Here is a 16,161-nt window from a genome sequence, read left to right as displayed (position 1 = left end):
CATCTGTCAGGCGGCGACGTGGGCTTCGTTACACACGTTTGCCAGGCATTATTGCCTTGACAGCCAAGTCCGGAGGGATGGCTTCTTTGGCCGTTCTGTCCTCCAGGACTTTCTGGTGTGATCTTGGTTCGCAGACCCACCACCGGGGACGGTATTGCTTGGGTATCTATTCTAAGGTGAGGAATCTAACTAACGTGTTTCTTTCAGATGAACAAGTTACTTACCTTCGGTAACGATGTATCTGTAAGAAACATTAGTTAGTTAGATTCCTCACCGACCCACCCATCCTCCCCGTTCTGCGAACTGACATCTAGGGTTAAGGTTGTCCTTTTCAGGCCCCTAGATTTCATTTTTGGCACCAGTGTCGGTCTTTGCATGGCTCTGCGTTCCTGGCGCGGAAAGCTATGTACAAGAACTGACGTCAGCGCGCGAGGGCGGCGTCTAAGTACTCCGACGTCATCCCGGCGCACGACGCCGACGACGGACGCGGAGCCGCAGACGACGCCTAGCGACGCGCAAGGGGTATTGCTGACGAAAAATCTTCCGGATCCAGTCTGACGCCTGGGGATATTCTAAGGTGAGGAATTTAACTAACTAATGTTTCTTACAGATACATCGTTACCGAAGGTAAGTAACTTGTTCTTCACTCCTGTGCGAGAAAATCTGAGAGCCTGAGCCTCTGAGGAGAACATTCTGGTGGGTGCTGTCGCCTGATTGGCTGCAGTTTGGACTGTACATAATGACCGTGATAGTCATAGGTGTGGAAGTTTTTTTTCCTTGTAGCTTAGGCTACTTTACTTCCTGGTTTCATTTGAAACCGCTTTCCAACCCCATCCACGGACAAAACACGGAACAGACTACACCAGACGTGCTTAAATCGCCCCCCAGTCTTTATCAAAGGTCACAACAACCCTCATACTATTTACTACCCTAAGTACAATACCATATTACATCACTCAAAGCTGTGCTAACCTACCAACAAAACTCCGGCCTGGATCACAGCCCAATATGCCATTCACATGAAATTAATCAAAAATAAGTCTCAAAATGGAAATAGTAATTCAAATACTATATATTTTAACACCAACACAGCTCCAGTGGCAGTCCCCAACACCCCTAAACTTGCAATGTTTATCTCTACAAAGGGGTCTAGGGGGTAACTCTATGATACAGTAAATGTTCAGTATATGCACACCTGATATTTGCTTGGGGGAGGGGGCGGGGGATTTGAATTCCGGCATCATACAAATAATATACCTTTTAAAAATATTGATTTTTTTTCATACCGTTGTACGTTTCCTGCATCATAAATGGATCATATAATTGAAACTATTTCTTATGATTGGTGATGCTTTTCAGTGTTCATTTTGCATAGATTCTTTTATCAGCAGAGGATGGCTTGGTATTTGAAATTGCCCATTTTGATCAGGTCTTGTTTTCCAAAATATTTGGTGGTTGAACAAACGCTTCCTCTTGTTTTTAAGCTTTAAAACTAGGTAGGTTTTGAAGATTTCTATGGGACTTCAGTTGCTTTTATTGTGTAATTGGGAGTTGGATTTTGTTGTTGTGTTGAGTGCACAACAAGCTGTGGAATGGTGTGAGTAGAAGATTGCTTTCATCTCTCAGTGAAAGATGGACAAACCTTTGAACGTCGCTATCGCAGTATGTCATTGTTTGTGTACAAAGGCGGAAGTATGTCACCATTGAACAAAATTTTAAATTAGGCTGAAAGGGAACCAGTAGTTGTGTAACATGATAGACTTTTGGGATTTGTTCCCTTGCTTTTTTCCACAGGGACTTGTCAGTTAATGCGGTTGTTCAGTAAAAGATGTGCCATCTGATTCCACGTTTTTTTCTATCCACTACCGAAGGTTGGCTTTCAGTATTTCTGATGTGTTCTGTTTTACACTAAGATTTAAAATCTTGGTTTATTTTCCAGTGTGAGAGACTTGGAGGGTGAAAACAATCTGTCTTTTGTACAAGCTAAAGCATCGTGTTTGCTAGAACCTTTAAATGTAGTATATTCATATTTGGTCTGTCTAAAATTCGCCACTGTATTTTTTTCCGATGCTTTCTTATTGCAATTGCTTATTTTTTTGTGTTCAGTTTATATAATTGTCTAACTAAATATTTGTAATCGCATGGCGACCTGTTTTACCTGCCTGCAGGATGTTTTGCACGAGAGTGAACTGCATTCTATGTGTGTGTATCTGACAGCTGTTTTTAATCATAGGAGTTCTACAAATGGAAGCAACTTTATTTCTCGTTAAACTCGGGAAAACACCCTTTTCTCCATGCACATTTCTTCTCAAACTGTGTCCTGAAATCCCTATGTTTAACAGTTGATCAGTCTGCAAAGATAGTATAGGGTGCTAACATTTTTATGTACCCTACTTACATTTTCCAACAAATTAGTGACATTGTGGACCGGAAGTTAGCTCTGGATGTAGCCAGTACACATTCATGCCTCGACATTCCAACTCAAATGCCTTCATTAAATATAATAGTAGGAAATTGCTGAAAATTTGACCTGCTTTTTGGTTGTGATCCTTGCTTCTAACTGACGGTTTGCTAGTTTGTAATAAGATCTTTTTCTTTATTTTTTTCTCTTTTAGGTCTTCTGCCACAACTTTTAGGAGTTGCCCCAGAGAAAGCCATAAAACTTACAGTAAGTCTTGTGCTGATTGTGTATTTCCTTTTTATACTGTACTAAAACAGCGTTTCACGGTTTGCACATTTAATGTCCTCTGCAGGGGAAATTGTATTTCACTGGCTACAGGCTACAGCGACTTCAATACAGCAACATAGACCCCCAATTAGAACAGCTGTTTTCATCTTCCTCCTTAGCAGTAAAGCCCTTATGACTGAGCATTCGAAGAGGGCGCCAAGCCAGGGCCGAGCTCGTGGGCAGTCTTGGCTATAATAGGCATAGCACGTGCCCAGCCATAGGGTTCAGCATGTGTACCAGAGAGAAATTCATGAACAATATGAGAAATACACTTTAAACTGGAAAAAATGTTTTAGACTTTAAAGTGGCTCAGTAAGTACATATGATAGTAGTACATCAAGTGACCTATATTGGATGTAATAGTTTTTTCAAACGTGAAATATTCAGAATGCCTCTGTCCTGACGTGTGACACAAGTTACCCAGAGAGGTGCTAGATTGTCATGTTCTCTTTATATATTGCTTATATTGTTGTTAATTGCGTTGCAAGATTATTTTATATTGAATTTATACATGTGCGATTTCTAAATAGCACAGATCTTGGGCTGAATTATTTCAACTTTGCTCTCAAATTATTTTGTTAACTGAAATGATACAGGGTGAATTTCAAGCGATTTGCCTTGTTTTACACGATTTGGACAAGTGGGAAAGTTGATATTTGAGCACAAGTTTCCCAGTTGCACATTTACTTTCTGCATACTTTCAGTGTCAGCAAAACTTGTCACTCACAGCTTTATCTTCAAAAGATCTCCGACAAAGTGACCCTTCGGGGGACCCGTAGGGCATTGCTGCGCTGGCCAGAAGAGGAGCACTGCCCAATTATGAGGCATGACATCCTTCGGGGTGTGTGAGGGCATCAAGATCAGGACACACTGTCCTCAGACACCATAATTTGAGAACGACTTCAGTTTCCTCTCCTACCCTTCTTTTACAGGAACCTGTGACTCTCGCAAATATAATTTTAGATTTTAGGGGCACAAGTCACTGGACCTATATTTAGCACCTTGTCCCCCCCCCCCTCTCCCTTATTATTGTGATATTTGAGATGATGCACAGCTGTCCTTTGAATCACCTGACTCTTAAAACGGTCTTTCTCATTGTGATAATTTAATTGCATTTGATGAGTGAACTGCAAGCACTGTCTGTTTAGCCTCCTTACACCACCTTTTTTTCAGAAAAACTGATGTTGAGAACTAGAGTAGCATTTCTGCCAAAGGTTGTCACTCAATGTCATGTTAGCCAATCCACCACTCTTACAGAATTCTTTGCTCTGTCGCGCCATTCAAAAGAGAAGGAGAGATTCCATCGCTTGGACTACAAAAAAGGCTACAATTTTTACATTGATTGCACCAAAGACCTTTGGGTGGATGATCAACTCTTCTACATACTCACCACCCTTTGATATCTATTTACAAGGTGAGGAGTCTGCAGTTAGAAGTATCCATCAGAAGAACAAGTTACTACCTTTCCTAATGCACTTTCCCGTGAATACTCTATCAAACCACAGTTTCCTCACCTCTCCTCAACCACCCTCCCCAGCCCCAATGTTCTGTAGAACGGACTCTTTTTGTATCTATAGAAAGGTCACAATTTAAGGTCTGCGCACTGTCACATCTGATTAGTTGCTAAGCTCCACCTCCGATGGCACTGATAGTCAAAGGAAATTACGGCAGCGCACATAGGTGGTACGTATATGTGGTTCCTGTGTCTCTTCACGGGTGGGATGAAGCAGACCCTGAGTTGCTCGTCCCCACCTACTGGCCGGTGAGAACAATGTTGAGAAAAATCTCCAAATCCAGTCTGGCGCGTGGAAGTATTCACAAGGTGAGGGATATGCGGTTAGAGTATCCACCAGAAAGAGTGTTACTCAAGGTAAATAAGTTGTTCTGTTGGGGTATAGTATACGTAGAGAGATTTGATGTGTGTGTGGGGTACCTTGGGTGTAAGGAAAGGATTAACAGAATGTTGGGGTCAGAGAGTTCACGCCATTCTCTTGGATCCTTATAGTTACATTATTTTAGCAAAATAGTTGCAAAAATTATTATAATAATGATATGACTTTGTTGCACCAGCTCTTCCGTGGTTCTCGTACAAGTTTGACATCAGAAGGTTATAATGTGTTGCTGGAATCATTTTCCTTATGGATTTGAATTTCTCTTCATACCAGAGTCTACAACAGGCCTGCTTTATAACCCCACAATGAAGTAAAAATTGCTTCATGGTTTGTACTAATGTTCAGGCTAAAATAGAAAGTCATATTTTTTTATGCCATAATATGTTGCATATCTTGGATGTACCCACTTATGCAAACACAAAGTAATGGGATTATTTACCTCACTATTTGCAAACCTTAAATGTGTCAGGGAGAACGGTTTCCCGCCAACATCACAAACATCTGGCTTGTTTCCTCTGCACAGATAAGATTTATCATTTGAGCAGGAAGTGAGCAGTGGCGGAAACATTCCATTGTGGAATTTAACAGTTTCCACTTCTCATTAAGCTCATTTTTGAGCAAGCCCAATTTCATGTAACTTCTTTGAAATAGCGTTTTTTTAAAGTGAATAGACACGTTTCCTTGAATAAAATCCGCAGGACGCCACAGATGTTTGCAGTGTAAAAGCTCCCATCAGAGCCACTCTTATAAAAAACACAAGTGGCCATAAACCGGTGTTGGCAAATACACAAAAACACGATGTTGCAATGAAAAAACAGTTTTCAGGTACCCCTGAAAAATACCTTTGCAATATATTTTGTGTAACCTGTTCTGACTGAGAGTGCAGAAAAAAATAAACATTGTTAAAAGTTACCACTCGCGACTGGATCACATGAACGGACTTGTGTTAGTGTTAATGGAATATGTAGTATATATAATCAACTTGTTTGAATTTGTCAGTTGTAAATTGCGCAGTGCTCGATGTTGCACAAAATGTTATCATTTTTACATACTGTCGCACATACCAACTAGGAGTGTGATTTGATTGCGCTTTTAGAAACTGAGAGCTAATTCCCACACAACGTCCCACCTCTCATAGTTGTGTATAACAAATTAGAATGTGGGCGGCACCTCTTAATGCACTGAACTGATATTTAACCTTAAGCAACCTCTGTTTTTTTACTTACCTGTCATATCGTAACTACACCGAGCCTTTTTACCCTGTCACAAAGAACTGCTAGGAGACCTGCACAAAACTGAGGAAATGCACAACTGAAAAGGGATCTCTAACATAACCTTTTCATTTTGCCTCATTGATCCTCATAATAGGCAGATATTTATTTAATTTTAACAGTTTACAGGGTGTTTTTTGTCAGTCTATTTGGTATTATTCATTTCACATCATTTCCATCTTTAAATTATTTTTGCTACTTTATGTTCAAAAACATAATCCCTAGACTACAGTCCGTTCTGCAGTTAGTTCCAAGATACTCTATCCACTGTGGCAAAATTGGTTGGGTGGTTAATCAGTCGCATACATAAAAATCTACTCCTTTGTTAATTATACATCACATTGAGCAGCAAAGTTTGCCATAGACCAGCCAAAATCCACCCTGGTTACACCATAGGTACTCATGTTCATTGATGAACTGTTGGCCTCTTTTCGTGGCTTGTTTCTTCCTGCAAGATCTTTATAGTCGCTGTAGCTAGTAGTTTCCCGATTGCAGACAATTGACAGTCTCGGTTTGCTACTTGAGGTTGTGACTTACATAAGATGTGAATCTGGCATCACGGAGTAGACCAAGTCCTGACCATGGTCTACAGAATCATGGGGCTTTCAATTCATGTTTTGTTTTTGCTAGAATGAGATTCTCAGAACCTTGTGTAATCTTCTCTTCTGGGTGGGATCCTACAGGTTTATACAGCAAGCTAATTTTGAAAATGCCAGAGAGAAGGGATGCAAAACTGAAGATTGGAACTTGTGAACTTTGAACATACTGGGTAGCACATCTCTCTTGTTGCTTTTCTTTTTCTGATTGTGAGAAAATTAAAAACAGACAGTTGTAGCTGCCTCCATTGTGCTCCTTTCATGATGTATCAGCTTTAAGGACTTCTTTGAGAAAACAGAGGTCCAGTTGTAGGTGTTGTGCCACAAGGACCAACTGCAAGTGCCCCAAATAGTGCCATGTCTAGTTAGACATCAGGCATCCCTATGAAGTACCTATCTCAGTTTTCTTGGCTTCATGCATAATTGTGGAAGCATGTGTACTCCCAGATATTTGTAGTTGAGAAAGCACCTGGACACTTCTGGATGATTATAAATCTGAATGAGGTCAACCACTTTAACACAACTGTTCTACCGGGGCGTTTTTGTAGGACACAGTCATAACTTCATCTAAGAGATTAGCCACAAATATATGCATTTTGCAAAAGTAAAGTTTTGTCATTTGGCCAAAATAGGGAGATGTTTGTAGTTCAGCATCTGACTGGTGGTGAAAAATCCACAACTAGGCCCTCTATGTAGGTTCTATCATTTCCTGGTGGTGCTCCTGAATGATCGTGTGGATCTGCGTTCATAATTACCGGGACGACTGAATGGTACATTAGTGTCTCTGGATGGTGCCGAAAGTTTTAAGTATTGAGACTGATCTGTTTGTGGCATGTTGCTTTGTGATAGTTTTTTATAACTTAGGACATTTTCCACATGGGTGAAAATTCACAACACAGTACATACATATGAGCTTTAGTTATGACAGATATGTGGCAAGCAACACAAAGCAATGAAAAACCTATCACGCAGTGTCACGCTGCAGGTAGAGACAAAATGGTGCCCATATGTCCTTGGGGCGAGTGGTTGGGTGGATTGACTCAGCGTACTGTTTCAACATGTTTGACTGTAAACAGCATCACTTTGCCACTCCCTCAGACGGCACCTGTCTCTGTATCCACCTCGCGGCCACCCATCTTTTAGCTAGAACGAGAAGAATGATAACAAGACGTCGGTATGAGAAGGGTAAGTTAGTGGGGTCTCCCAGTATAGCTGTTTGAGGAGCCGGGTCAATTGGGGTCTGCAGGACCTCAGAAATAACAAAGAAAAGATTCCGCCAATACGAGGTAAGTTTGGGAAAGCTCCAGGCCATATGAAGAGAGTTTGCATTTGGAAGGTCACATCTAGCACATTTAATCGCAGTGCCCCCACTAGATTTAGTTATGCATTCTCTGTGTAGTATTGGTGTGAGTATTTATATTGTATACGTTTATGCTTTATGCTTGTAGGAAGCAGTGTGTACTTGTGCACAACAGTATTCACATGTTTTATCTGACAGTGGATGCCCTTAAGAGGCCTTCCCTTTGTGTCTAGCTTTCGGTAACTTATCCATCACATCTGCTAGGAATGCAGAGTAGGGATGCAAGATGGAGAGTCCCTCTTCGGTCCTACCTATGTATTCTGCAAGCATTTGCATGTCTGGCAGTGGTGCAGGATACGTGGAATGGCTAGCCCCAGCCGATGCTTGGAGCTTGAGATAGCAGTACAATGTCAATGAAGTAACATCCAGTGCAGAGAAACTATTAGAGGAGATAAATGTATTGTTTTCGAATAGGTCGCCAATGGTGTGTATATTTGTCCACCGCAGCAGAACGTTGACCTCTCTCTGACTAATAGGAGTCAATAGGGGATTATTTGCAGCTGGCAGCTTCAGGGAGTAGGGAATGCAATTTTCGGGCTAGCTCCCACGTGCTTTGCTCGTCAAGGCAAGCACATCCAATTCTCATTGTGCCAATTGGGGCAGTGCACAGATATGACCCAGCTACAAGTGTGTTCGAGCTGTCGCTCGCTCAACTCCGACGTGCATGGGTGTACAGTGAGTTAGTGGCCAGTATTTTAGGTAATGAGCCTGCGCTACTAGATAATATATGTAAATGTCAGGTAACCCAAGCCTGCCTCGCTGTAAAGGGTGTGCAATGAGGACTTCCCATCACACGAGTTTGACCTCCTCGCTATATCAGTCGAAAAGAGTCTCTGACACAGTTCCCGTAAAAAGTAATGTGGGAGATATACAGGGATATTTGAGACCAGATATAAAGCTTAGAAAATATCACCATCTTTATTAAGGAAATCTTCTCAAGGAGGGAAAGGGAAGCTGAATCCACCTCTCGATGCTCGCCTCAATTTTGTTGAGAGCAGTACCATAATTACTTAGTATCAGGTCATCAACATCCCGTGTGACCCAGGTCCCAAAGTATTTCACCCCTTCAAGGCTCCATCTCAAAAGGAGTTCCAGTGTGGGTTCCTTACAATTGTCCGTAAGAGGGAATGCCTCCGATTTTGACCAATTAATTTGTAACGTGGAGTAGCCCCCAAAGTAAATTAATTCTTGGACACTAGAAACTCGATTAATCTGCAGTACAGAATTACATTGTCAGCATACAATGAGATTATCATCGACATATTACCCAGGGATAAGACACAATGCAAATGTAACTCTTGTATGAAGCAAGTAAAGGCTCTACAGCCAGTGCAAAGATAAGAGGGGAGAGGGGACAACCCTGCCTTGTGCCCTTGCCAAACGCTAACAAAGTAGAGTATGAGTTGTTAACACGCACTCTTGCTGTTGGGTTTGTGTTTAATAAGTTGATAAGTAATAAGAAATAGCATTGAAGGCCCAGTCGACAAATAGCCTCCCTCATAAACCATCACCCTAGTAAATCAAATGCTTTCTCTGCATCTCATAGTACCGCGGCATACGGAAGCTGACAATCTGCTCTATGTAATACAGCAATTAACGTACGGAGGTTGAATAATGTAGATCGTGGGAAGGGGGTGAAGCCTGACTGGTTAACTAAGATTAAGAATTGCATTAATGGTTGTTTTCTCTGAGGATTTTTGCAAAGATTTTATTGTCTGCATTGAGTAGGGACAAGGGGCAGAAGGAGGAGCACTCAGTGGGTTCTTTATTAGGTTTGAGCAATGCTGTTCTGGTCGCCTCCATCGTAGCATGCGGAAGACTGCTCGATTATCCTGGTATTATATTAAATATTTAACATATTTAAAATATTTAAACAAAGTCGACAGAGTACTGCAGTAATACCTAAAAATTACTGCGCTGCCTAAAAAGATTTTTTTTTTAAATGTGTTGTTCTCCCTAAACTGCTGGAACAATATGTAGAAATGTATTATAAATACTTTTCTTTAACTATCAATAATTTTATAAAGTGGTAATAGATAGGGAACAACTATAAAACGTAATACCCATATATATAAGGCTCTAGCCCATAATGCAGCGAAAGTGTACTGAAAACTACATGGCTGCCCTGTTACGTTTTGTAAAGACAGCCATTAGTCAATCGTATACTGCTTTCTTATCGGCATGTACCGCGGTATACTGTGACAAAATATATTACTAACTATTGTAACTCTTATAACTTAAACACTACTTACTTTATTAACACCTGCTAACAAAAATTTGCGTTTACACATCATAATCTATATTCCTGGAAAATTCACACTTTCTCAATGCCTCTGTTTCAACTAAGACAGTCCACTGTACGCCACTTCACTCTATGCTGCTTGACTCTATGCCACTTCGCTCTATGCTGTTGCACTCTGTGCCACTCCATTTTAGGCCACTACAATATACGCCACTCTACGCTAATCCTTTCAACACCACTCTATGCTAATCCGCTGTACGCCACTCCACTACTCTGTAAAACACTCCACTGTATGCTATTACATCGTGCACCACTCCATTCTGACACTGCAGTGTATGCTACTACACTGTACTCCCGTCCACTATACGCTACTCCACTCTACCCAATACCACTGTATGCAATTCCACTCTACAACATTACATTTTAAGCTATTCCATCAGTATCACTCCACTATACCCCACTCAACTCCACAACACTCCACTGTATGCCACTCCAATTTATACAATTGCACTTTACCATGTTTCACTGTACCCCACTCTAGTCCATGCCACTCCACTCTACTCTACTCCACTCTATGGTATTTCACTGTACGACACTCCACTGTACTACTCTACACGCTACGCTATTCCACTGTATGCCTCTCCACTCTATTCCACTGTATGTCACTCCACTGTATGCCACTTCACTCTGCCACTCCATGCTATTCCACTGTATACTCCTCCAGTGCATGGCACTCTATTCTACAGAATGCTGCTCTGCTCTATGCTTTTTCACCCTACCCACTCTACTGTACAAAACTACAGTGTATGCCACTACACTGTACGCCAATCCACTCTGCTATTTCACTGTAAGCCTTTCTAATGCACGCTATTTCTCTGTATATCACTCCACTGTATGTTAGTCCACTTTACCCCACTCCACTGTATGCTCCAGTCTAGGACACTTCACTATACGCTTTTCTGCTGTACTCTACTTCACTCTATGCTACTCCACTCTGTTATTCCACTGTACACCACTCCACTATATGCCACTTTACAAAATGCAACTCCACTATATGCAACTGCAGTAAACTCCACTCCAATGTACGCTGCTCCACTGTATGCTATTCCATTGGGCACCAGAATTATCTACTCTACTCAACTCTATACTATATGCCTCTCCACTCACTTGCACTTTATGCCACTAGACTCTACAACACTATATACCACTCTAGTCTACTTTACCTCACTCCACTGAACAAAACTGTACTCCACTTTATGCTACGCCACTATTTTTCACTCTGACAGTTTCCCACATGGAATACCACTCTACTGTATGACATGCCACTCCACTCTGATACTTCACGCCACTAGAAGACACTGCATGCCACTCCACCTTATAACACTACTCCATTATATGCAATGCCACTCCACTCTATGCAACGCCACTCTACAACACAAGCCTCTATAAAACTATACTATACAACACTGTCCTTCACTATACTCTACGACACTGCACTTAACACTCACAAATAAATAACACTCACACTATGATTGGAAACACATTTTTATTAAAAACATTTAAATTTAATGAAAAAAAACAAAAGTTAAAGCGAAGTTATAGTTAGGAAAACATTTTATCTTTCTTTTCAAACCCGTCTTAAACTATACAAACTAAAGAAATTATAACGTTATAGTTATAACTTACATTTCTAATTTACGCATTACCAGTTATAACTTACATTTACAATTTTCGCAACATGTAACATACTCCTTTCTATGGAACATATGTATGATTATATTATAAAATGCCAATAAAAAGAATTTTCAAAAAATAACTTACATTTACAATTTTCGCTCATTCTTCAATTTACTGTATGTCGCGCACATGAGTACACAATCCTCTCTCATCACTCGCCACATTACGTTAACTATAACGTGCCCTTTCTCCATGCACTGGTTATACACTTGCATATGGCTTATAGCATGTGAAATCATAGCAGTTATATTAACACATTACATCTCAAACAACATAATCTCAAAGAATACAGTGCATGTAAGGGTGGTGAGTTATAGCTAATGTATTGTGGCGAGTGATGCAAGAACACTGTGTACGGACGTGTGCAACGTATAGTAAATTGAAGGTGGTGCTTAAATTATAAATGCAAGTGATAACAGGTAAAACGAAATATACAAAGGCCAAACATGACTCATCCTAGACTTGTCACTCTTCCACTGAGAAGTTGAGGACATCCAGTTTAACCCTCCTTATTAATACTGCTTCGGGCGAGTAGCCAATCCCAATGCATCCTAAATTCTAGGGCAAAATGTGATGTTGCTACAGATTATGACTGTATTGATCTTTTTTGGCACCCTGCTGAGGTCCCTCTTGTGCGCCTACTGGGAGCACTGATCAATGGAGGCCTCCAGGTGGGTTTCTGTTGGCGGAACAGTTTGTACCTCCAGAACCCATTTCGGTTTCAGCTCTGACTCTGGAGCCAAATCCACGTCTGGCACCATGATCCTAGTGGGTTCCTGCCACATTGATGACCCTGTAGACTCCCGAGTAGGATCTTGTTCCTATGTACTGTCCGACTCTGAACAGAATCTATTTCAACCTCCTCCAAAGACACATCCTGCAACAGTCTGGAAGGTACCACACCCCGTTCGCTGTAATTCATATAAGATCGCACATTTGGCTAGGAGTTGTCCTCTTGAACTCCAACAACTCTTTGGATCAGACTCAAACCAAAGTCAAACAGCCTTTTGGGATGTTGGAGATAATTGGGATGAATTTCCCCCACAATATGATCATGAAAATTCACACTTGGACCCACAAGAGGCCCGTGGATAGGACACTTTTGCTGACCTGAGGCTGGGTTCTCCCTCCGGTCCTTTGAAAAAAGATATTGCCTCATTTGCTGTGGTCATCAGATGGATAGCTGAAGTCCTAGACTTACAGGTACCATGTGTTGAGCTAAAAACCCATGTCCTCACTGAGGTTTTGCAGCTTGGGCAGACATTGTCTAAGCCCTTTCTGCCTTTCAACAGAAAGACCAGTGGCAGAACCCCTCGCCCTACCCCACCCACAGCTGACAAGGGTGACAAATGCATCGCTGCTGAGTAGCAAGGGCCATCAGAATGATGTGGCGATCAGAGGACTCTGGTCCTCTCTACATCAACTTGTTGGAGTTAGGGCCATCTGCTTGGCATTGAAGGTCTTCCCGCCATCCACCAGAAGACGCCTGGGGGCAGGTTCTCATGGACAACACCCCCACTATGTTGTATAGGAAGAAACAGAGAAGAGTGGGTTCCGGGCCTTGTTGCAGGATGCCCGGTGCCTCTGGCTGTGGTGACTCGTCTGGGCATTTCCCTAATCGTGCAACACCAGGCAGAATATTTCAATGCCAAGGTGAATAAACTCTGCCAACCATGCCTAGCCGCGGTTCGCAGTTGTACCCGGAGGTGGCACAGGACGTCTTCCAGCCCTGGCTCGATCTTTTGGCCAATGTGGAGAATGCACTTGAGTTACCAAGAATGCTATCTCTCGGCGACTTGTTCTTCCTAGAGTAGACAACGGAACTGTTGTAAGCCATTGCACCGCTACATCACCGCAATTAAATTCTCAAGAAGATAGAAATTGACCAGTCCTAAGTAATTCTAATGACTGTGGATTGGGCCAAGAGAGTGTGGTGATCTGAATTTCTGGGCATAAACAACTGTCCTCGATGAAGCTGCTGCTTTGGGAGGATCTTCTACCACAACAAGGCGCTGGGTCTTGCACCTGCGCAATCTACACTTCCATTTGTGGAGATTGAATGGCGGCAGTTGGCTGCATTCAGTTTTCCTCCTAAAGTAGTGGATGTCACCCTAGCAACCAAGTATCCTTCAAACAAGTTTGTTTATGCCCGAGACTAGTACAAGATTGCGGCTTGGCGTGGCACCCGTAATATGAACTCGTTGAAGGCCATACTGTCAGATGGCTGCTTATTTGTTTTATGTTTGGGCCAGCAAGGACTTTCAATGGGCATGGTTAAAGGTTATTTGTAGGCTTTTTCGATCTTTTTGTGTTAACTCGATCAACCGTCCTTCAAATCAACCATTGTGATCCGATTTCTCAAAGGATTATTCTATATTTTTCCTCCTAAACCCTAGACAGTCTTTCTTATTGCAATAACTTTGGCTTGTTGCTTGAGTGAGCTTAAAGCTCCGTCAATCCAGCCGATCCACAACACCACCCGATTTGGACAAATTGGTGCTGAGGACTAGAGCAGCCTTTCTACTAAATGTTATGACTTCCTTTCACGTCAAACAGTCCATCACACTTCTGACATTCTGTGCCCACCTCACCACTTGAACAAGGAGAAGAGATTTCATTGTTTGGACCACAAAAAGAGCCTTGAGCTTTTACATCGATACTAGCAAAGACCTTCAGCTCTTTGTGGGTTCTCTCCGGCAAAGAAATGCATGGCAGTGCAGAAAAGGACGTTGTCCATGTTGATAGTCCTCTCTATTGAGATCTGCAATGCATTAGCCGCAAAGAAGCCGCCAGAAGGTTTGAGGGCCAATTCCACCAGGACTGAGACTGATACCACCGGATTGGCACACGGAGTGCCCTACCCGGATATTTGTCAAGCCGCATTGTGGCAAAAGTGCACACATTTACAAAGCAATGCTGCCTTGAAATCAAGGTATAATGGGAAGGGCATTTTGGCTGTTTGGTCCTGTAGAACTTTTTTGTTCAGAGCCATTCCACAGTCCCAGCTCAAGAGGAAAGTACTGTGTTGGTATCTATTCTAAAGGTGCGGAATATGCAGGAAGAAGTATCCATCAGAAGAACAAGTTACTTTCTGTAACACGTTTTCTGGTGGATACACTATCTAACCTCAGATTCCTCCCCACCCTTCCACCTCCCCGTTCTGTGGAATTGCCACTTTTCCATCTAAAATGTCCCAAATCAGATTTGCGCAATGGCACAGTTAGTTCGTCTTTGGGGTTTCATTCCGAGGAGTCCAGAAAGAGACTGACATCAGCATATTCGAGTGGCTATTATATGAAGCTCCAGCGTCACTTCGGGGGCGAAATAGGTTTGACACGGAGCTGCATGACACCTCCTACTGGCGTTCAGGGGCTATGCTGTAAAATCTTCCGGATCTAGTCTGACGCCTGGGAGTATTCTAAATGTGGGGAATCTGCGATTAGAAAAAGTATCCATCCAGAATTGTTCCTATGTATTAGAATGATTATTGCTAGAGATTGGTTCTGGCCATGTGTAAAAGAATTACATTTATTCTAAAGTGGATATGAGGTAAAAACCCAGAACAACATTAAACAGGACACAATATTCAACTTTTGCCGAAGGTAATACATTTTAAGGATCAACATTATAAATATCAAAGATTATATTGTTCAGTATGGTCACAACCCCCTGTTTTCTTTAGTTGATGTGATTGTCAACCATAATTGCTGTCACATATATGGATAAGGACCTTCTAAAACGTAATGTGAGATATTATGTTTTATTGTCATTTATCATAACTCAAGAACACTTGCCACATCCTTCACCTGAAGCAGAACAATCAGATGTAGTCTTATTTTATTCCACTTTTTGAAATATAACTTTGTTTCCCATTTCTGTTTTTCAGGTGAATGACTTTGTAAGGGACAAGTTTAGAATCAAAGATGGCTCTGTCCCATTTGCAGCAGAAATCCTGGCTGGTGGATGTGTAAGTAATCTATAAACTGATGTTTATTGCTTTATTATTCACAACTATTTGGTGTTCCAACTTCACAAACATGATCATCGACAAAGAACAAATATTGGCAAATCTAATAGGTTTAACTTTTGTATAGTTTCATATTTATTCATGCCGTGGTGGTACAGAAAAAAACGGTTGCAGACTTTCATGTACACACAGACTAGGCCCGTGCAAATATCAGCACAAATACACACATGTGCAGCCACTCATAAACAAAGACAACACATAAATAGTAAATACTTTTGAAATATTATTTAATGTAATAGTTAAAGTTGTGTTTGCCTAACAAGCCTTGAACTTTCTAAAAGTCAAACACATGTTTCTTTAAAAAGTTA

The 16,161-nt window shown here is 41.6% G+C and overlaps 1 protein-coding gene across 1 annotated transcript in view; it reads left to right on the top strand.

The window, feature by feature from the left end:
- SLC25A13 (solute carrier family 25 member 13) overlaps positions 1–16,161 on the top strand; it is a 772,629-nt gene that overhangs the window by 523,217 nt on the left and 233,251 nt on the right. The window contains exons 12-13 of the mRNA XM_085630870.1: positions 2,616–2,668; positions 15,713–15,793. Of these exons, the coding sequence (XP_085486996.1) occupies positions 2,616–2,668; positions 15,713–15,793 (134 nt within the window). The remainder of the gene's footprint in view (positions 1–2,615; positions 2,669–15,712; positions 15,794–16,161) is intronic.

The sequence above is a fragment of the Triturus cristatus genome, chromosome 10 (assembly GCF_964204655.1).
Source record: "Triturus cristatus chromosome 10, aTriCri1.1, whole genome shotgun sequence".
Taxonomy (NCBI): domain Eukaryota; kingdom Metazoa; phylum Chordata; class Amphibia; order Caudata; family Salamandridae; genus Triturus; species Triturus cristatus.
The sequence above is the reverse complement of the archived record's forward strand: the minus strand, read 5'-3'. Positions and strand labels throughout refer to the sequence as shown.